Source organism: Malania oleifera, chromosome 12 (genome assembly GCF_029873635.1).
Source record: "Malania oleifera isolate guangnan ecotype guangnan chromosome 12, ASM2987363v1, whole genome shotgun sequence".
Taxonomy (NCBI): domain Eukaryota; kingdom Viridiplantae; phylum Streptophyta; class Magnoliopsida; order Santalales; family Ximeniaceae; genus Malania; species Malania oleifera.
The window spans coordinates 23,342,464-23,366,729 of record NC_080428.1 but is presented as its reverse complement, the minus strand read 5'-3'; the positions used below and the strand labels follow the sequence as shown (position 1 = coordinate 23,366,729).

General features: G+C 36.4%; 1 protein-coding gene across 3 annotated transcripts in view; it reads left to right on the top strand.

Moving 5' to 3' along the window:
* The first annotated feature begins 428 nt into the window (after window positions 1-428).
* Window positions 429-24,266, top strand: part of LOC131144895 (putative hydrolase C777.06c) — a 72,901-nt gene continuing 49,063 nt past the window's right edge. For 2 of the 3 annotated variants that reach the window (XM_058093830.1, XM_058093831.1), the window contains exons 1-2: window positions 429-776; window positions 7,005-7,140. In XM_058093830.1, the coding sequence (XP_057949813.1) occupies window positions 544-776; window positions 7,005-7,140 (369 nt within the window). In that variant the 5' untranslated portion in view covers window positions 429-543. The remainder of the gene's footprint in view (window positions 777-7,004; window positions 7,141-24,266) is intronic. The other variant, XM_058093832.1, reaches the window with a different exon arrangement.

Below are 24,266 nucleotides of genomic sequence, written 5' to 3'. Positions count from 1 at the left end.
CCACAAAAATTGTGAGATAATCCTTAAAGATTAACAAGGTAGGTCATAGCTTGCAACATTGATACACATAAATGATGACCGAATTCGTATTGAAAATGATTGGAGTAAATTTATTGTGGCAAATTACATAAAAGTAGGAAACTTGTTGGAGAAAGAAAATGATAAGCTTGTTATGAACTTCTTTTCTCTTGCATAATCACCAAAGAGTAAGTATTAGAAAAAATTTGTTGTGTGCAAATATGACTAAATAGTTATTTAACTTATTTTTATAATAAGAGACTCAACGATTAACTTTTGCTTTATAAATTAGGTTCGTATATTTCAAGTATGATACGTTTTTCGTTAGTACAATTGAATTTTTGATCTTTAAATATTAATATTTCCGTAAAAAACTAAGGAATTAGCCGCCGCTCCATACCCTGATGGAAGGACAAATTTTCTTCAAAGTACAACAGCTCTGTAAGATCTTTCAAAAGCAGCGTCGCACGCGTCCGCGGCCACGCCATAAATAAATGCCCTCCTTACCTTTTTCTCTACGCGACTATGTCACCCTTCCCGCTCATTTCCCCGTCCCAGAAATCCTCCGAAATGGATGTTGCCGTCGATAACGGTCATTTCTCCGGCGAGGAGTTGCCTAGATCAGCTCTAATATTTCTCGGAACCGGATGCTCGAGTGCCGTCCCGAACGCGATGTGCCTGATCCAGCCTTCTGATCCTCCTTGTCCAGTCTGCGTTCAGGCATTGAAGGTTCCGCCCGAGAAAAACCTTAATTACAGGTAATTTGATCACCCATTCAATGTCAAAGAGGCGTTTTGGGCTATCGACCCTCATCGTCTGGCTTCGTTGTTTATATTTTTAGACTAATTTCAATTATTGCTTTGGTAATGTGGTTCTTGTTCTAGCTGTTTTGACTTCCAGTTCTCCCAATTGTCCGTTTGAGGGCAATTTTAGCTGCCGGTTTTATGTTTATGTTTTTTATGCTGCATTTTTAATTATTTTATTTTAGTTTATTCTTTGGCAATGTTACAGGTGGAGAATATCCTGTACATGCCACATAGAGATGCTGATATGTGGTTGATGTAGGAATTGGTTAGTGTAGGGTTTGCATTATTATAGGCACCAGGAGTGTAGCACACGTTATAAACGTGCATTTCAATACACAGTATGCAACCGCTGTCCAAACCAGGGATGGCCCCACAATTTCATGTCAGTGGAGGCGGAAAACATTTATTTATTAGGTTGATTTGTAAATGCATTAAATTCTTACCAATTTTAATTGTATCCAAATTGGTGATAAACGGAGAAGAACATAAAACAATAATTTAACAAGGAAAATGTTTGCTTTATTTTACACCCACATGTAAATGAACCTAAGGCCTTAAAAAAGAGAGGAAAAAGCTTAAAATAAGGTTCAATATTCCTTTAAGTTACAAAAATCATCTATAATGGAAATCACTTCTCATCAATTTCTCTTTTAACATAGGGTGGGCTAGTAAGAAGGATGCTAAGGTCTCAAGGCTATATAGACAAAGCTATTGGAAAAGATGTTAAGCTTTGAAGGTTGCGCTTGTTTTGTAGGGCTGGATTGGACTAAATAGAATTGGATTAGAAAAATTATGTTAGTTATCTTGTCATGTGTTTGACATACCATCTATAAGGGACATGCTAAGGATGTGAATCGAAAATTTGTCTCCACTTTGGCTTTACACCTAGAAAACTCCTTAGCCTAAGAAATATGATGGGAGGGATTGGCTAGCTCTAGCCTAGGAAGCACCAATGCCGATATGAGAGATGGACACACCATGATACCGACACGACGATATGGTGATTCTAGAAAAGAAGGATACGACACATCCAGGATATGATAGTTAATTAATATGATGTATATATTTAGGCATGTTTTTAATTTTAATCGACAAATATTGAGGTAATTTAATTTAAAATGAAATAGGTACTGGTCATGCTCAATTATGAAAGAGGGCAGTGATAGCAGTCCAAGTTCCATAACATGACAACAACTTTAATATTGATAAATTAATATTAATATTAAATCGTTGTTCAATATATCAATATCATCATCAATTTTTGTTCAAAACAAATAGACGAAAAAAGGTAGTAGGCTAGGACAGGAGCATGGTTTAAATTGTTGTAGCGGGTAGTGTAATGTAACGATAACGGATGTAACAGAAAGTAGGAGTAGCGGATGTTACATAACGGGAAGTAGGTGTGACGACCGTGAATTTTTTTTAAGCTTGCACAACCTTGTGCATATTAGTGTATTTGCATGTTTTAAATTTTTAAGCCTTCTTAGAAAGAGTTATAGTGTATTTTGGATCCTTTAGTTCAACTAAGTTTTTTGGTAAGGGGCAAGAAATTTACGTTTGTTTTAAACCACCATTGATAGAAAAAGTACGCGTGTGTTCCTAATTATACTTTCTCATTGTTCTTATGCGTGATTAATTCTTATGTGTGATAAATTAATTAATAAAACAAAATACATTATGCATTCTATTAATCTATTAGGCAGGTACATAAGACATACGAATAATACAAATATACAATAACTAGAAAAGAAAAGAAGGTTGAAGTTGAAAAATATAGAACATAAATTTCAAATTGCTAATATTATCAAGATAAAATTTTTCCTAACAAGTTAGTATTTTGTGTTAATTAATGCATCTCTTGTGAGTATTTAAAAAAAAACCTAGAAAATTTAGTATCACTATCATCCTTATTATAATCTTTTTCTCCCTCTTGCAACATAGTATATTGGAAATGATTTTAAAAGGGGGGAAAGACAAAAGTGAGAAAAAAAAGTAAAAAACAATGGTGTAACAGTCTTGTAGTAGCTACATAATGGTTGTTGGCCTTTATGTAACAATGCAGTCCATAACAACCGCTACGATCATGATTTTTCTTCCCATTGGTTTCGCACTGTGAAACGGTATCGGGAGCCCAAAAAACCGTTACGGAATGGGGCTACGTAATGGTTGCGGCTGTCATTTAAAACCATCGACAGGAGGGATGGAAGGAGTGATCATGTTTGTGACTGGGAAGTAGGAGCCAAGACTTCCTCCTTTGACCTTCGCTAAGATTTGTAGGCCTTTGATAGGGAAGAGGCATTGAGCCTTTGTCATGAGCTAAGATTGTTGTCAAAAGGATTGGAGGCTAAGATGTCAATTGGCGAAAGAGAGAGGCTAGGAGGCTAGGAGAGAGGGATAGGGATGAGGATAGGGGACAGAGGCCGTGAACTGCACTTGGGCTTTGATGAAGCTTGACTGCTCGAGTTTCCTTTATTTTTTTCCTCATTTTGTGTAAAGTGATCGAAGGAAGGAAGTGAAATGCATCGTATAGATAAAAATTTGTCCTGGCCATGTTGATTGTCGACAGTATGTCTTCACATATATGGGTGTGGAGCATGTTCCAAAAAAAAAAAAAAAAAAACCGCAAAATTAATTTTTGACATGTATCAAATGCGTATTCGGCTGTGTGGGGCGTGTGTTAGTGTCTAACATGACACGTGTTGAACAGTGACACCTTGGCCTCAATAGGAGTGTCATGTTTCTTAGGCTTTAGCCCATGTAAATGGGCTAAATAGGCCCCTTTGCCCTGTCTAGTCCCTTAGTTTTATTGCACCAAACATGGGCTAAGCTCCCTTAGCGAAGCCTAGCCACTTTTGGCATGCGAAGCAAACACATTTGTAAGGGACAAATTAGGACTATTGTTAAAAAATTCTTATCTCTACATATAAACCATTTGTTTTTTTAAAATTATAAGAAGGTATGAATTTTAGGGTGGGTATTGCACACATAGGTCTCCTCATAGCTTTGAAGTTTGCTCTCTATTTTTTATTCTCTGCGATGAATAAACAAAATCCAAGATTTTAACAAAATGTGGACTTTGAAAGAGAGGAATAGTGAAAAAAGATTACGGTACTAGGCTAGCAAGTACTTTGGATTAATACTTAGTTGAGTTGAATATTTTAGGAATAAATAAAGATTAGTTGAAATGTGTGAATAGGGAATGTATATGCTGAAGGTATTGCAAACTAAAGGTTTCAGGGTGATGAGAACATTTTCCATGGTTTGACATATTCAAAAATTTCAAAATGAGACTTTATCCAAATCTTCTGGTCATAATAATTTTAAAATTTTTTCTTAATATAAATTCTTAACCAAATAGTTAAGGGAACAAGCACTCTAGAGGCAATATGTTAAACTGAACAAGTCAATTTCCTTCCTTGAAGATTAATACGCTATTTTTATAGTGCTTGCTTCTTGTTTGGCTACAATGCTTAGAGTTGGATATTGGGTGACTTGAAGGGAATAAACACAACAACAACAACAACCAACAACAAAAAACAAAACCAAGCCTTAAATCCTACCAGGTGAAGTTGGCTACATAAATCCTTCTTCGCCAATTTACACGATTGTGGGCAATTTCCTTTTGATAGTTTGAGGGCTATTAAATCCTTACTATATCATTCCAAATTATTTTAGTTGTCTACCCCTACCCTTTCTACTTATAGCAAGTAGCTCACTCCACCTATGTGCACCATTTGGTCTACATTGTAGATGCCCAAATAGCCACCCCTCTGTTATCTTCTACAGGTGCCATGCGTAATTTATTACGAGTATGTTCAGTCATTAATTTATTGCTTGACAATATACCACTCATCCACCTTAGTATTCTGACAACTTTTACATTTTGGATATGTTTTTTCTTATTTGTCCAACATTTTGATCCATATAGCATAGTTGATCTTATAGTCGTCCTATAAAACTTCCCTTTTAATTTTAAGGGAATTCTACGATCACACAACATGCTCGAAGCACTGCATTATTTTACCGCGTAAACTCTATGTATCACATCTTCTTCAATTTCTCCTTTAACTTGCATAACAGATACAAGATATCAAAATCTATAAGTGCTATTATTTTCTTGACCATCAAGTTTAATCTTTTCTCTAGTATTCCTCCTACAATGATTGAAGTTACATTTTATGTATTGTATTTCTACTTATCTTAAAATATCTAGATTCTAAAGCTTTTTTCCATAATTTGAACTTAGATTCTACTTAACCCCTAGTTTCATCAATTAAGAGAATGTAATCTGCAAATAACATAAACCATGCAACATCATTTTGGATACTCTTAGTAAGCTCATCCATCACTATTGCAAAAATATAGGGTACAAAATAGATCCTTGATGTACACCTATTCTAATTTGAATGGGATTAAACATAGGATTATTGAATTTCCGTTAATGTGGGGGGAATAAACACAGGATCACTGAAGGCAAGAATAGAAAATATATTAGGTGGGAATGAGAAGATTTAAGGCAGCTGTGCATGCAATCTCATTTTGACAAAAAATGAGGCATTTTATATAAACACTTAACGAGTGCATTCCTTCTCATCGCCATTGACCAACCATTCACAAATATTGCAAGTGAGTTCTTGATATCTCTTGCGCCCCTTTGATTCATTGTCTCTAAGGTGGTGTTTGATAAATTGGTAATTAGGAATCAACTTTCAGAATTAGCATCAGAATGGTGGGGAATAAACACAGGATCACCGAAGGCAATGATAAAAAATATATTAGGTGGGAATGAGAAGATTTAAGACAGTTGTGCGTGCAATCTCATTTTTTCCAAAAATTAGGTATTTTATATAAACACTTCATGAGTGCATTCCTTCTCATCTCCATTGACCAACCATTCACAAATATTGCAATTGAGTTCTTGACCTCTCTTGCTCCTCCCTGAATCATTGTCTCTATAGTGGTGTTTGGCAAATTGGTAATTAGGAATGTACTTTAGGAATTAGAGTAAGAATGATTGATTCTCATTCCTATTGTTTGTTTTATGATAATCTCATTCCAATTCCCATTCCATGCAGGAATGAGATTTCCTCTTTTGCCTACCTTTTAATTCCTAACTTTTACTTCGAAATTAAATCATTATTCTTGAAAACATAGTATTTATTACCCTATTCATTATAATGCATATACGTACATACATGTGCCCCTACATATTATGATATGATGATATCGGTATTAATATTTAAAATTTAATAATATATTTTAATATAAATATTAAACCATCATATTTTATTATATGTAATAATATTATAACATATAAAAATTAATAGAATAGTATTAAATGTTAAAATATTATGATATACTTGTGGTATGATTATTGATTTATTATATTATTATTTGTAATCTTAAAAATAAAATAAAATAAAATATTTAATAACCTTATTGCGTGTGCTACTAACTATGAATTAATAAGTGTATTATGGTCATTCTGATGTACTTGACATATATTATATATATAGAGGGAGGCCCTGTTCACACATTAACAATAGCTTTGCCCTACAAATGCATATGCATGTGTGCTTGTGCGCATGCATGTCACGTATGCATGCACTTAAGTATGTATATTTACATTCGTGTAAATATTTAAACATGCACATGTACATATACATATTAATATAGCCTATAAAAATAATATTTTGAATAACAGTACTATATTATTTAATATAGCATTTGTTAACATTTTTTATCTAATATATTTTATTGTAAAATATATTATTATGATGTAATATTTATAAAACTTTAACTTCGTTACATATTGTGATGTTCGTTATTGTATGACTTAATACACACATACTTGGCAATATTTTTGTACTACAACAATCATTTTTTTAAATATAATTTCTTGGGATGCCATTTTCTCGAAGGCATGACATAGATTTCATAACCCTAGAAATGTAAGTTGCTTAACAATATTACTTTTACCATATTTTCAATGATGACTAGCATCATTTGCTCATCAGAATTCATTCATTTGAATAATATGCTGATTTCAAATGATTAAAATGAGTAGATGCTCGATCTATGTTGTTTGCTTTTGGTATTCTTCTATTTTTCTATATATATTTGGGGATTCACCCTATGCTATACACTCAATGCCTTAAAATTGATGCAAATTAATTGCAGGTGCAACACATCTCTTCTTATAGATTATTATGAAAGCAATGACATACACAAATATATATTGATTGACGTTGGAAAGACATTCAGGGAGCAAGTGCTTCGTTGGTTCACCTTCCATAAGATTCCTCAAGTGGATTCTGTGAGTTTTATATTGTTGAAAATTTTTTTGTGACACAGAATTTGTAGACCAAATGTTGCTTTCTTAGTACTTGATGATAACATCATGTCATGAATTTGTGATTTAAATTCCAATACATATTTGCATACTATCTTTTGCTATTTTGACTATTCATTGAACAATTTCCATTCCATAGTTGCCTTTTTAAGTCATTAGAAGTGTAATGCGCCATCTTTTGCTTATCTAGAAAACAATTGCCAAGGAAGTCCATGGTAGGATCTTTGCTGCCGTACAGAATTAGTTTTAGATTAAGCAAGGCTGATGTCATATCTTATATTTGGCCGTGGTATTGAGCTAGCATCTCTATTGGGCTGAAGGAGGACATAAAAAATCAGACCTTTTTTTTTTGAATATTAGAGGAAAATAGTTGCATTCTTTTTAGTATATTCAGGTATTTTGGTCACTTCTATTTGTCAACCTTGAACCAATAAAACCAATTAGACAATTAGTCTCCAAATTTTATTCGTGTTCAAATAATTTTATTTCGCTTGAACTTAATTTTTTTTCCCTTTTGTATTTTGGTGGTTGGTGAGTACAAGTTATTTCGCTGAAAAAAGATAAAATCAAGTACACAAGAACCTAGGAGACTAATAGCACGAAGTGAGGGAGAAAAATACAAAAAGCAAGACGCCGATTTTTAATCAAGATAGCAGCCTTTTCAATCCTTAGAAAAGAAATATTAAGCCAATATTGAGAGGCTGAGAGCATAGTTACTTTGAAGAGGACCTTGGTTCTGTTGACTTAAGTTGAGAGGTGATGTATGGGGCTGCATATGAGTGGAGCTGGTTGCAAACTGTTCTAGATTGGAGTTTGAGTTGAACTTGAACAATATTGAAGCTTGACTAGCAACACATGTGCATATTTACATACATGTATCCAAACATTAGTAAATATGTACAATACATAAGGGTTAAATGCACCCGTGGTTACTAAACTTTGGACTAAAATGACCAATACCATTCAACTATGTTTTTGTGCTCGAGATCACTTAACTACAAAAATTGTCGCAATCTCCCTATTTTCATCCTTAAATGACCCCCTCAGCTAAAATTTCTCACATGACAGTTCTAGAACTCATGCTTACCACTTTTCTTTTCTTTAGTTTATTTATTTATAATAATAATAATAATAATAGTAATAATAATATATTTTTTTTCCTTTCACTCACCCTTCTCTTCCTTTTTCTCCTTTGACTTGCAACCCCTCTTTGACCCATGACCGTCATCATCTTTAGTGCCTTGACGGGAATTGTCATTGTTGGCACCACCCAGAATTCACCACCCTAAATTCATCTTCAAAGAGAGTAGGGATAAACCAAACGGGTTGAGAGAGGTCCTTTATCTTAGGAGGATAATGGTGGTACTAATGCTTTCCCCACCTTCTACCCCCCAAGCTGAAAAATCCTACCTCTATTTGCGTATATGGGCCTAATACACGCAATTAGCCTTGCATCAATTACCCGCCTTCGTCGCCGCTAACTCTGAAGAAATTGAGACACTCTTGATGGTTTCGCCACCCTCCATGAACAGGGCATTATCCCCCGTGCTTTTCACCTCCATCGCACAATCGTTGTTGTCCACCACCTTCCTCCTGGTCCTGTCCTTCACCTTGAAAGCCCTTAACAATCCACAAGGTTGGAGCTCCAATTGATCTTCTTTATTCATTTGCAATTGTGGCCTAGTGCAGATGCGTTCTTGTCACATACATGAATTTGGAAGTGTCCCACCCTTTGGCAGCCCACATCTTATTTAGCATCACAACCCAACCCCAGGCATTTGCTGTGTAGAGTCGGCTCTTATACCACACCATGTCCATTCACACTGGTTGTAACTACACCCAACTGTGTTCGTTTGGATTTCTCCTCAAGAGATGCACAGAGGCGTAAGTCTGGTCTTTGTTGCTGGCTGTATAATGAGCCAACCTCTTCAAGTTCTTGCACACTGCCACATCCTCACGATTATGGCTATGACGGGCATGGGGCATTGTCGGAGCCCCCTGAATTTGGGTGATATCAATGATAGGGTTGGGAATGGTGGATGGAAGTTCTGATGATTGGAGAGATGGTGGGGAAGATATTTTAGTAGTGGAGATCGGAAGAGAAAGAGGAAGAGAGGGGTGAGCAAGAAGAAAAAATTATTATTACAAATAAAAAATTCTAAAGAAAAGAAAAAAGTGGTAAGCATGGGTCTCATAATTGCCACATGAGCAAATGACAATGCATTAAACACATCTAGATCTTCTTCAATATTATAAAAAAATAGTGCAAAGTACACCCACGTCACCTAAGGTTTTCCAAAAATACGTTGACCTCTCTCGGCATTTTAAAAATGAAACTTGATATTTAGATATAATAATAGTCATACCCCTTTTGTTAGTTGATCACCTCATATAAAACAGAAGTAAGCTAATTTGCCAGCCTTCATTGAAATAACATCTAAATTGTGAAATTATTTGAACAAATGAACATAGTAGCCAAAACTTGGTACATCTTCACATATGGATGCACCTTCTTTTCCATAGGCATAGAAAGATTAGAGTTGCCTCGGTTGGCGACAACAGTCTCATTGAAACTCATCCAAGAACACCATGTGAGGTTTTTTTTTTTGCTAGAGATTCTTCCACTTAAGGAGGTCATATTCATTATTAAGACAAAAATATACCATGCCATCATGGGGGGACAACTTATGGAGAGGGTATAAGTGTCATTAATTTAAATGTTAGTGGAGGTCAGTGTGGCTTTATGAATGCATGAGAGGTCTGCCTTTTTAACAAACCCCAAAAAAGATGCTATTACATTTTTGCCTTAAAAATAATGGTTTATCAAAAAGTAATATAATATAAAAACAATGGATTGGTTTGAAATGCTTCCAACCTAGAGAAAGATTCTTGGACATGAATTATATCAAGGTACCATTAAGAAAATTTAAAGAGCAAATGATTTGCCAAACAAATTCCTAGATGGATAGAAAAAAAAAATCGTTGCAAATATTTTTGAAATGTCTCTATTTTGTCTTTAATTTTTATCCAAACTGAAGAGAAGTAATTAAATCTTTATTTCAAAGGTTAAGAAATATCCATTTGCATGAGCTTTGGAGCATACATCCATAGTTCAAAGGGTTAAAAGCTCAGTTAGAGATCTTCTTTATCTTAGCATTCCTCATCCCTGAAAATGCATGATATTAGAAATTGATGCCTCAGATCAAGCCATAGAGGCATTTTCAAGTAGAAAATCAAGTGCACTTGTGTTTCATAGTGACATGTGGTCAACTTAGTTATTCCATTATTATAAAGGAAAATTTATTCTTATAAAAAATAAGATGGTGCTTTCAGATGTAGAATTTTTTTGCAATTGATTGTAAAGTAGGTCAAGAAGTTTTGCGAAAGGATATGTTCAGAATTTAGTTTAAAAAAAAAGTCTGATGACAAGCTATTTTATTTTTGACTTTTCAAAGTGAATCTATAAAAGGAAATTCAAAAATGGAGGTGGTTCATCTAATAATGGTCATGATTATGTTGTAACAGATACTATGCTTTATGAATTTGGTGAGATCTTTCTTTGTCAGGCATATTCAGCCCGTGACACCTAGTATTAGAGCTCGATTATTTGCTATGTGAATTGTAAAGCTTTGGTAAATGACAATGCCGACCAATGCCCAGAGAATCGATGTGCTAGAAGCACAGGCTGAGACGATTGCCAACAAAGTGGTTGTAGAGAATGGCCTGACTAACGAAATGTGTTGATGAATTGGAGGGATCACAAAGGCATAAAAAAAATTCGATAGTGGAAATGTAAGAGGATTTCCACCATATTGTGGAGACCTTGTAAGCTCTGATAGCTGATCTAAATGCAAAGATGAATGTGATGGTTCTTGCTATAAGGTACTCTTAACACTCTGAGGTTTAGCAAGACCAAGGTACTTGAACCCAGGACGTATGAGGGTGCTTGTGATGCCAAGAAGTTGGAGAGCTTTTTGTTTGATATGGAGCACTACTTTTGCATTTTGAGGATGGACTAAGAACATGTGAAAGTGGATACTACAACTATGTACTTGGTTGGTGACGCCAAATTGTGGTGGCCTACCAAGTACGATGAAATTGAGAATGGATGTTGTGTAGTTGATTGTTGGGCAGACTTGAAGAGAGAGCACAAGGCCCAATTCTTTCCTGAGAATGTTGAGTATAATGCTAGAAGAAAGCTGAGAGAACTCAAGCATATTGGGTCAATCAGAGAATATGTGAAACAATTTTTTGCTTTGATGTTGGATATTAGGGACATGTCGGAAAAGGACATGCTATTCTATTTTCTTGAGGGATTGAAATTGCGGGCAAGGATGAACTTCATAGGCGAAGAGTTTAAGACTTGTCTACCGCACAAGTTGCCGCGGGACGCTTTACTGACTACATTGTTAATATCACTTCGTCCAAAGAGAGTGGTGTAGGTGGAAACAACGGAAAGTCTTTCAAGAAGGGCAAACCCAAAAGTAGGGGAGTCGACAGTAAGGTGTCAACTTCAAAAAAAGCTTCATTGTCTTGAGGGTTCAACACACGTGATGGAAAGGGTAAAATTTCCTACTACTTGTGTTGAGGCACTCACACAGTTACTGAGTTCCCTCACAAGTCATCACTCAATGCCTTACAAGCTCTCATCGTGGAGGGGGCATTGGAGAGTAATGAGGAAGAGGAGGATACCTCGAGGATGGGTGCAATGCAGCTAGTGAACGCATTGGAAAAGCAGGTGAAAGCACCAAAAGTTGCACAGGCAAAAGGGTTGATGTTTATGGACTTGAGGATCAATGGGAAGAGTACTTGTGCTATGGTGGATACCGGAGCTACCCATAATTTTTTTTCACGGGAAAAAGTAGGGAGACTCAACTTATCCTTGGATAAGGATTCAAGACGTATGAAAGCGTTGAATTCTGTAGCCCAGGCTGCTCTCGGATTAGCCAAGCAAGTGACTGTGAAGGTTGGGCAGTGGGTAGGTCATGCGAATTTCATAGTGGTGTCATTGGATGACTTTCAAGTCATTTTGGGAATGGAATTCCCAAGGGAGACTAAGGTAGTGCCGATACCTTTTGCTGGTTCTCTGTGTATGATGGGAGATCACCCTTGCATGGTGCAAGCTGTTGCAAAGAAAGGAGACGATGAGAAGCTTCTTTCAGCGATGCAACTCAAGAAGGGATTGAGAAGGGGTAAACAGACATATCTCGTCATGATGGTGGTAGAGAAAGAAGTAGGCCAAGAGCTGGAGCCTATGACCATCCAAGCTATGTTGGATGAGTATAAGGAGGTGATGCTTGATAAGTTTTCTCACAACTTTCCTCCACGATGAGGTGTGGAGCATGAGATCGAATTGTTGCTAGGAGTAAAGTCATCTGCTAAGGGGCGATATCAGATGGCGCCTCCAGAGCTAGCGGAGTTGAGAAAACAACTTGATGATTTGTTGGAAGTGGGATATAATCTACCTTCCAAAGCACCGTTCGGAGCACCAGTGTTGTTTTAGAGGAAACATGATGGGAGCATGCAAATATGTGTAGACTATTGCTGTGCTTAACAAGGTAACAATGCGAAACAAGTATCCAATTTCGTTGATTGCTGATTTGTTTGGTTAGTTGAGTCATGCTAAGTACTACACTAAACTTGATTTTAGGTCAGGCTATTATCAGGTGAGGGTAGCTCATAGGGATGAGCCGAAGAGAACTTGTGTGACTCGGTATAGGGCATATGAGTTCTTGGTGATGCCATTCGAGTTGATGAATGCGCCTGCGACATTATGTACCTTGATGAACTAGGTATGTTGTAAGTGTCTCAACAAATTTGTTGTGGTGTATGTGGATGATATTGTTGTTTACAGTTCCACTTTGGAGGAACATAAAGAGCATCTACGGAAGGTGTTCGACATGCTGAAGGAGAATAGTCTGTATGTGAAGAAAGAGAAATGCTCTTTCGCTCAGCAAAGCATCAAATTCCTTGCTCATGTGATTGAGTAAGGTCATATTAGGATGGACATGGAGAAGGTGAGAGCTATTCAAGAATGGAAGATCCCGAGGATTGTGAAGGGGCTGTATTCCTTTCTGGGTCTTGCCAACAGGAAGTTCATAGAGGGGTACTTGAGGAGAACTGCTCCTTTGATAGAAATACTGAAGAAGGGTTAGTGGTGGAATTGGAAAGAGAAGTGCTGGGGAGCTTTTGATGACTTGAAAGATGCCATGATGAGAGATTTGGTACTTGCTTTTCTGGGCATCATGAAACCCTTTTAGGTATAAACAGATGCATTGGACTATGCCTTTGGAGGAGTCTTGTTGTAGGAGGGACATCCTGTTGCGTACGAGAGCCGTAAGTTTAGTGAAGTGGAACGGAAGTACACAACTCAAGAGAAGGAGATGCTAGCGTTGATACATTGCCTTTGCATGTGGAGGCATTATCTACTTGGGTCAAGGTTCGTAGTGAAAATAGATAACTCTGGTGTTAGCCACTTCTTCACACAGTTGAAGTTGACACCCAAGTAGGGCTGGTGGAAAAAATTCTTGGCTATATTTGATTTCTCATTTGAGCATAGGGTGAGGCGCTTGAACAAAGTTGCTGATGGACCGAGCAGGAAGGCCAAGTTGGTGGCCTTACTGATGGTAGCACACTTGACGCTGAGTACCGTTACCACGACGATGCGGGAGCTCATCAAGGAGAATTTAGCCAAAGATCTAGTTGCGCATAACCTCATGAAGCTGATATAAGACGGGAAAGCACATCAGTTCTGGATGGAAGACGGATTGTTGATGACCCATGATAGGCGGTTCTTTGTGCCATGAGCTAGAGATCTAAGAAAGACACTGTTGAGAGTGTCATGATACCATGTGGGCCTGGCATCTAGGATGGCAATGCACTTTGAAATTATTGCAGCAGAGGTATTATTGGCCGCACATGCATGATGATGTGGTTGATTATACCCTAACTTGTCTCACCTGCCAACAAGACAGGGTGGAGCAGAAGAAGATTGCAGGATTGTTAGAGCCTTTACTAGTGTCTCACTAGACTTCATCACCAACTTGCCCAAAGTGGGAGATTTAGGGTCTATACTTGTGGTTATAGATAGGTTTTCGAAGTATGGTACATTTATACCCGCACCGAAGTATAGTTCGGTAGAGGAGACGACACAATTATTTTTTAAGAATATTATGAATTATTGGGGTGATCCCCAAGATATCGCTAGTGATCGAGACTTAAGATTCATTGGCAACTTTTGGACCAAACTTTTTCAGAATTCTTGATTCACAACTTGACATCTCTTTGAGCTATCACCCCCAAACAGATAGACAGACGGAGAGATTCAATGAGCTACTAGAAGAGTACATGCGCCATTTCGTCAACGCCAACTAAAAGAATTGGGTGCAACTTCTTGATGTGGCTCTGTTATGTTTCAATGCCCAAAAGAGTTCAACAACCAAAAAGAGTCCTTTTGAGTTTGTTATAGGCCAGCAACAACTATTACTTCACATAGTGGACGAGCCGTACAGAGGAAAAAGTCTCATAGCGTACATCTTCACCAAAAAATGGAGACAAAATTCAGAGATTGCCCGAGCCTACCTGGAGAAAGCTTATAAGCAGATGAAGAAGTAGGCAGATCAAGGGAGAATACTGTTGCAACACTTCAACATAGGTGACTTGGTGCTTGTTAAGCTCAATCCTAAATAGATCAGGTCACTACGAGGACGAGATAGGAGACTACTTTGTAAATATGAAGGACTAGTCCCCATCTTGGCCAAAATTGGGAAGACCTTTTATAGAATTGACCCTCCGACTTGGATGAAAGTGCATCCCATGTTTTATTTTAGCTGCCTTAAGCCGTTCAATGTCGGCATAGAAGATCCAAGAAAAAGTCAGAGTAGAACAACCCAATAAATGAGAAGTTGAAGACATCTTTGCGGACAGAGAGTTCACATCCTCAAGGAAGAAGCGACCGAAATTCTTAGTGAAGTGGAAAGGCCTTGGCGATAAAGAAATCAGCTGGGTTTCTGCGGAAGATATGCAACCGTTCATGGATAAAGTTGAAGTGTACCTAGCGTCAAAGTCTATAAGGACATCAACCGCATAAGTAGGGGAGCGTCACGAGTTGAGCTTGTTTAGGGCATTATGCTTGCCTATGACCGCTTGTTTCGTGCGTTTGGGATGAGTTTCATGATATAAATACTAGTGTAAGGTTATTTTCAAAAGATAGTTTTTCCTTAGGCTAAAAAAGGGAGTATGACTCCTCGATCATATTGATGTTTCCTAGTGCTAGAGTGAAAATAGCGTAGAAAGCGCTTTTGGGGAGGGTGAGTGTTCATTAACTTGTAAAACTCACTAGCTATTGTAAACGTGTTTAGCCTACTTGCCCCTCTCACTAGACACACATTGTTAACGAGGTGTTGATATTGAATTACGTTGCTTCAATGTTTACTGCTTAAGTGCCATTGCATTCTTCTGCTTATATTTGCTTGAATGACAATGAAAGTGTTCTTTGGTGAATTATGACAAACACTACGTTGGCTAGTTAAACAAGAGTGCTTTAGTTAGCACCATACGGCCCTTTCACAAAGGTGTGAAATATTTAGCCTGTGACATCATCGATCCAGGAGTCAAATAATATGATGAAAACTGATGCTGATGGAGTTCCTTTGATTCCAAAGGTTGGTGCTTCCCCAGTTCCTAATGATGGAGTTTGCTCAATCCCAAAAATGTCACGAAGGTGACGTGCTCGGTGTGGGGGGAAGATGCAAGAGGAGACTCTGCAGACAACTCTACATGATCAATTGATGTTGCTAAGGGAGAAGGTTTTGGTGGAGGAGGTTAATCTAGAGGCGGCGAGGGTTTTCTACTTGAATGATAAGATGATGAAGGTTAGGTGGGCTGGGCCTGGGTTTTCGAATGATTAATTTTAGACATGGGACGGCTGTTTGAAAGAAATGAAGGCCATTTAAAATTTTTGATGGGCCTATTGGTTAGGGAGGCTCAAGAGCAAAATTTTGATTCTATATTGGGCTAGATTAGTGAGGAGAAAATTCACAGGGTAAATTGCAGTTGGGCCAATCAGAAGGACAGGCCCAGATGTTTAGTCACTTTTCTAGTGAAAAAGAATGCCTTCTTATGAAAACTTAGGCTGTGGGAATTAATCTCTCCTAAAAAAAGAAGGAAGATGTGTGTGATTGAGTGCTTAAATCATATTCTAACAAGATTTATGGTGGTCAAGAGGAATGAAGCAGTTGCTCTGAAAGCAAAAAAGAAAAGGAGGCGGAATTGGATAGGTGGCCTCCTAATTAGTCTACTAATTTTCTAGAGAGTGGTGCGTCTTCTATTCTAGATAAGAATGATAGTAGGCTAGGACTCTAGGTTCCAAGATTGAGTTTAGGGGATCTTCTTCAAAGAAATTTAATTCTTGTGGGCTTGTGGGGTGAAAATCAAGATTTTATTGTTTGTCAGAAGGGAATTCAGATGATAAGGGAGTCAATTCGGATAATCTGAGGAGTCAAAAGGTTTACGCGCGCTGTAGGAATTGCAGTTGGGTTTTGAAAGGAGGAAGTATTTTGAAGATAGTCGGGATTCATTTGGTGATAAAACAAAAAAAAAATTGTTAAGAGAGATTCTAAAAGTGTTTTAATTGTAATGGAGGGGCCAATTGTTGAGAGGATTAATACAAGTAAGGATAATAAGAGATGGGGGGATGTTTCAGAGGACAATATTGTAGGTAGTAGTGAATTTGAATGTGACAAAGGTTTACTTTTGGATCAAATTTAGGAGCAGCATGGATTTTTTTCCGACTCTTCTAATGATTGTCTCAAGGATTTATCTTATGTGCTGCTTCCTCCTCTAGAAGGTTTAGATGGAATTAACATTTTTGAGGATGATGCTTCTAAAGAGGAAATGAAGGCAAAAGATGGAATTCTGCCTAATCAAGTTTGAGGTCTGCTGAGAGTTACATTCAAACTCAGAATTTGTTGGATAGCTTAGGTGTCATGTTGTCTGATCATGGAGGAAATGAAGTTAGGCTTGATGGTGGTAAATCTAATGCCTATAAACTATGGCAACCAAGTACCAAGCATAGTTCAACATAAGCACGTATTGGTTCAAACTAAAGGGAAAATGAAATCGCCAAACCAAAAGCATTGACGTCATAGGCCAATATCAAAAGACGAATAAAATAAAAGATTCTAAAATCTAAAATCTATTAGTGCTATATAAAAGAAGATATCATCATCTTCTTCTTCATTAGACTTATCCTCCAAAATGTCAACCGAGATTGGTGGCTTTATTAAATTAATGTTTTTTTCTTCTTTCTTTTCATGAGCAAGGAGTTCTTGTTCTCCTGGATTGCATTTGTTTCTCCTTTCTATTTTCAATAAAGCTTCTTTTCTATTAAAAAAAATTCTTCCTCTCCAGTCTCCTCTGCACAAGCTTCTTGGATCTCATTCCCATCTATAAGTTTCAATGTTGCAGCCCGATCAGTGGTAGATGAAGTTCTTCCTCTACAAATGAGGATAAGACATAGCACTCATTCTTGATCTGGCATGATGTGCACGGGTAGGGGGCGGTTGTGTTCATTTACTCCAGCTTTGGCAAAAGCATCAACACCCCATCAAAGAATCATCTCCAAATAGACATTCATAATCCTTATAAGAATCTCCGTCCATTCTACTGATTGGCCACTCATTACTATCATCTTGTAGAGGGATGGGATCTATAATATTGCACCAGTTATATCAATCCCTCAAAGTTCGAAAATATTTCATGAAAACTTAATCATTCAAATGTTGGTGGGCTAGCCTATCTCTCCTTTTTCTATGAAGCTGCAAGAAATAACTTAGCAAATAGAATGGTCCTAAAATGTTGTAATAACCAAATGTTCTAGGTTATTTAACCCATGATATCCTAGTGACTTGCTTGTAGGAATATGCTAAGAGTTCTCACAGCAAATTATTGCAATTTTGGAGCATTAATCCAAATGAACTCGACAATTCCGCTGTTAAATAAATTTCAAATGAACAGAATGGCTTCTAGATTATGATAAAGGGAAAGAGGTAGTCAAAATGCATGTAAAAACTAAGTAAGACAGAAGTAGTTAAAAACCTTTTTACCTGGTGCTTTTGCCCTCCATTTTCTCACAGCCATATAAATTCCGAAGAGGCCTAGAGCAGTCATAGACGTTGTCAACTCTTTTGAAATTTTATCTTTCAATTGAGCGAATGACATCAACCTTTTAATGCATTTGTATAAACCCATCATGATTTCTTCATCTTGCTCAGTGTTGGGGTTTGAATAATAAATTCTGGGTTCAACAAGTGTGTGGCTGCATCAAAAGTTTGATGAAATTGACATCCTTACCTTGTATGAATAATTTCAAATGCTTCCTTAAATTGATCCTCTCTCCTTGAAACCCCTAGCAATGGCTTCCTTAGTCCAATCCATAGCTCCATAAACATAACTCATTGCATGTTTCTTTTCCCTATCAACCAATAAGAGTTCATGAACAAGGGGGCTGTCAATTTAAGGGCATAAACAATAGTAAAAGTTTGGCATCAAAACGATACTAGCTTCTTCTTTTTTGTCTCCTTTGTCAATCTATACTATGCTATAAAACTAAGTTAGGGTCAGCCTTTGCTCGACACCTTTGGGTCTTGCAGAGAAAACGTGGGTATGGGTCACTTAGGTGGGTTATTGGATGAAGTATTATGTTTATTAACATTAAATGATATGTTCTGAAAAAATTTATAACGACAATGGATGATACAAAGTCTATTATAAGGGCCCATATTGAGGCCTGGTTGCAAGTAGATTTCATGAGTGTTATGTGGCAGCAGTACTTAGCTTTTATAGATTGAACGGAGGCTGCCCTCTCCTCCATCATGTGGGATTCTCCCCTCATGCATTCAACAGTTGACAAATTGAAGTAACATTAGTCCACATCTAATCAGGTGGTAGTGTTGCCTTGTCCACTAACTCTAAGTAATCCCCACCAACCCCACCTCTACTCTTCATGCTGAATCTCCGGTTAACCCCCAGCTCAACCTACTTATACAAGCCAAGAAAGCCCTAATCAAATTTAACAAGTTCAAATGCTCTCACATAAAAAATTAATTTGTTTAATTAAATTCTGGAAAAACATTTAATAAAAAAATTGAAGTAAAAAGAATATTCTTTAAATCTTAATAAATAAAGACATTCATATTATAATATATTTTATTTAAATTTATATTAATATTTACACTTTGGTGGAACTAAAACATATTTTTTATAAAATAAAAAACTGAAACAGAAGAAAACAGAATTATAAAATAGTTAGGTTTTGTTCTGGTTTTTGATTGCTCGAACTTTTCAATTGTTTGATAAATATCGTAGAGGGGTTTGCTCCAGTTTACAATTGTTTGATAATTTTTGTATATGGGTTAGTTTGGATTGCGAGGTGAGCATCCATGTTTGGTCCTTCGGATTTGGGTCGGTTTGGGTGAGGACCTAGCTTGACCTTTTTTCATTTTTGGACAAATTGTATACTTTAAATTCTTCTAATGAGAAGCATTAGGTTTGGGATAATTTTTATTTGTCTTCCCAATGCATTCCTAATTTGGTTAATATTTGCATGCAATTGTGCAACCCTTTCTTTTAATTTACACATTTGGTAAGATGCCGCCTATTTTTTATTCGTTTAAGATTGAATGAATTTTTAAATATGTGCATTTTTGCGGCATTGGTATGCATGATATTTTTGGCCAAATTTGTGGTGAACACTTTCTAGGTGGGATGAAGGGTGTTGCAAATCATGTAACTACACGCCCAAGTAACTCCTTCCATCTTGTGAATTGCGTTTATCCTACTCACCACACCAAATGGTTATAAATATATAATCATTCAAGAATACTGGCTTTTTCAAAGTTGCATGAATTGCAAACTATCTTCCTAGCATCCTCCAATATCAAATCGATGCAATGTGCACAACACACTGTCCTATGTAAATATGGCCTCTTTGCTTCAAACAATCTCCCTATTCAAAAATCAAGAGCGAAGCCATTAATATATTAAAATAAACAATATATACATTATACAATTAAGTTTTAGGAATAAGTTCTTACCTATTGCGGCATAACTCAAGGCATTAGCTATCACTACTTGAATCACATTTGGTCCTCTATTCCGTCTCATCAAGCAATTTATACAATCTATTTGTATTCTTCATAATATTAGAAGCTTCACTAGACTGGATGAACATTAATCCTCTCATAGATTTAGGGTTTGTCTAGTTTGTGGCATCAAGAACATTCCCCATGGAATGACATTCCTAGGAATTTCATTCTTGTAAATAGGATGCTTGCCTCATGGGAATATTTTTGTTTGATTCGCTTTGTAAGATTACTAGGAATTTGCATAGGACTCCCAAGTCAATGTTTGGTTAACATGGGAATCTTGGTAGCAATTTTAAGAAGATACCATTATACCCTTGACATGTATATAATGAATATATGACGAACAATTGTAATTTTCAACACAAAAACGTGCTAAGAATATGTTCATTAAATCTATATCCTATAATCTCAATGACTAAATTTAAAACATTTAACACTTAATAATAGATTAATTGAAATAAATGAGGGCAATATAATGTCTAAATATTAACTAATACATTAAATTTTTATAAAATAATAATAATATTATTTTTATTTAAAAAATTACAAATGTCAATTAACATAAATATTAAGACTCTTAATAGACATTTTTAAATGTTGTCTAATCAAAAAATTAATTTAATATTTTTAATTTAAAAATTAACTAAATTTACGCTAATTAATATTTTTAATTTCCATTTTAATATTTTTCTAATTAAAATTGTAATTATTTCCTAATTAATAATTAATTAAATTTTAATTAAAAATTTATAATTAATGTCTTTGATTAAGATTTATATATATTTTCTAATTATAATAATTAATATTTATACTAATTAAAATTTTTTTTTCCTTTAGTCCATAAGAAATTTATTATTTAAATCTAATAATAGAGCGTAATTATATTATATTTTAGGGGTGTTATTGTCCAAAAGCCAAAATAGTGAGGGCAATTTGGTCCAAAAAGTAGGATTCCCATGATTCTTACCTATTGGGGAGGTGGTGAATAGGGTGCCCATGTTTCATGGGAATCCTTGCATTCCTAGGAATGTGAATATTCCCGCCATGTAAGATTGCCATGCTTAAGCAAATGTGGGAATGAGATGCCATGGGCATCACATTCTTAGGAATGTTGAAAGATGTTGCGACACAAACACCCTCTTACTAAAAATATCGTTATGTCCTTATTGGCAACTGAATCCCTCCAACCATTGGACATGCTTGTGCATCCATATTTTGCCCATCCCTTGTGGATATTCATCAAAATTTTGGTTTGATCAACTGTTTTTCAAGCAATGAATTCTCAAGTTATGATTGCTATATAGCTCTTTTCCAAGACCATATTGCTCTATAAATTGAAGTGTGCAATTGCAAAACTATACAAATGTACTTTAAATGATATTCTAGTATTAGACGTCCACCGAGCTACATCTTTACAATGCCTTTCTTGTAGTTCTTCCTTACATGTCTCATTAATGGATGCTTGCTTCATCTTTCCATATTTCCTTCTTTTTGCACAGATTTCTTTCGATTGGAGTAAAATGCAAATCCATAGGCCCTTTTGTTTTGGTTTCTTCAAGGTGGGGTGAGGTGACTTGCTACTAGAGAGCTTTACTCATCATGAGAGTCAATTTTTTGAACCTCATTCTCTTCGACTTCACCATAATGATCTATATCATCAAAGTCAGGCATGGGCAAAGAATCTTTTTCCTCCTCCGCTTCTTTCTTCAACATAGATTCCCTCTCTGAATGAGCATGAGGTAGAGACCTAGGGCATTCTTTTACATTTTGAAATACTCCGAATGATCTGTTTTTTTTTTTTCGTGAATACTTCTCCCTTTGTTGCTTTTCCACAACAATTGCAAGTTCTTATTATTCTCATCATCTAAATGTGTGTAAACCATGTTGGATCCTTCTTTTGCAGAGCCTCAAGGGTCCTTTTAAACCCTAAATGCAAGGAATAATTAATAATGAATGGTAGGCAGCTGGAGCTATAAATTCCAGAAACAAGTAAAGGTAAACAATGTTCATCCCGAATTGTCTCCAGAAAATAACTAAATAAGCAGAAATAAACAATGTTCATGCTTTAAGTTCCAGAAAATGCAGTAGAAATAAGCAGCAGGTAGCTGGAAACAAAAAAGAAATGAACCGCAAGCACCCATAAAAATAAATGCAACACCAAATCAAGAAAAGAAAAGGAGGTGTATTTCCTAAAAAAACAGCAAAAAGAAAAATAAGAAATAGTTTCAGACTCGGAGGCAGAGGCGCGTAGCTGCTTTGAAGTCTAAACAATAGTAGAAGGTCATCACTCACACACAGTCACTCACCAGGTAGAAGAAGAGCAGAAAGAAGAAGAAAAGACGAAAAGAAGAAGAAAGAGAGAAGAAGAAGGAAGAACATGGCCTGAATGTTTGATTTGGTTGAGTACTGAAGAAGAAGAAGAAGAAAAATGCAAGTTGAGAAGAGCAGTAGCTCCGAGTTTCTGACAGTTTGACCTAGTTGAGATTGATATTAGAAGAAGAAGATGAAGAAGAAGAAAGCAGCAAGGATGAGAACTGTAGCAATTCGGTTGAGATCGAAATTCAAAGGTTTGAAGAAGAAGCTTTGTCACTATGCCTTGCGCAAGGTGCGCTTTTGACTGGTATGGCTGTTATGGTCCATTACAGTACTGTAATGGCTGTTATGGCCGTTATGGGCATTATTCTTTGTTCTAGGCTATATGCCCTAAAATGGCTTTAAATTGCATCAAAGATTTTTTGGCTCCAAGTAAGGTGGCTTTTTAAAAAAGGATGTAAATAGTCAACATTCACGAGGCATCGCTCTTGCGTAGTTGTGCCTCATAGCACCTCACAGTGCATCACAAAGGTCGCCTTGCCTTGGACCCTTTGAGGCGCTAGTTCTCTCATGCCTCTGTGGCTCACGCCTAGGCGTGCCTCAAATGTGCCCTTACTACTATGGCTGTTACTGTCCATTGCAGCACATTAATGGATGTTATGGACGATTATTCTTTTTTGTGGGCTCTTACGTCCTAGTTTGGCTTTAAATTGTGCTAAATATTTTTTCAGCACCATTTTTCCCATTATTTAGAAGAACTTTTGACCCATTAAAACATAAAATGAAACCTCTATACTAAAATTTTCATATTTGTGACCTAAAAATAATTGATATTCAAGTTACTCAATTGAAATTAAATTGAGTCGAGGCCAAAAAATTTTTTGCTTGAAAGAAGAAAAAATTTTTTTTCATGAAGTTTTGCATGGATTTCTGGTAAGGTCTAACATACATTGTCCAACAACTTAAGCTTTTTGGTAAAGTGGTAATCTATCATGGTATCAAAGCCAAGTTGACAAGAGGTCTTGTGTTCTAATCTTGTTGCCATGCTCATTGTTAATTTGTTGCAAATTATAATGGGTGTTGTTTACCATTTGTTTATCTCTCCACATGCTGTTGGGCTGCACTTGTGGGGGAGTGTTAAGGCTTGATACACTTTGTTGGCCCACAACATAACAACTTAACCTTTAAGGTAAAGTGGTAATCTATGCCCTTTTAATGCTGAATTAATGGAACTAAAACTTAAATTTGTGATCAGGCACTTCTCAAATTTGTACTCCTTATATCTAAATGTTTTATGCATGTGTATGTGAGGTTATTCTATGAACCTTAGACATGCTAAATTGTTTTTATTTCACACACACAAGAAGGGGAGCCGAGGCATAACTGTAAAGTTGTCGCTGTGTGACTTGGAGGTCATAGGTTTGAGGCATGGAAACAACCTCTTGCAAAAATGTAAGGTAAGGTTGTGTGTACTATAGATCCATTGTGGTCCGCCCCTTCCTTAGGAGCTTTGCGCACCGGGCTGCCTTGTGCTATTTTCACATACATAGACAGACACACTTTTTACTTGACTAAATGTTTTCTATGTTTATGTGCACATGCTGTAATCTAAAATCTTATGTTATGTTTTGA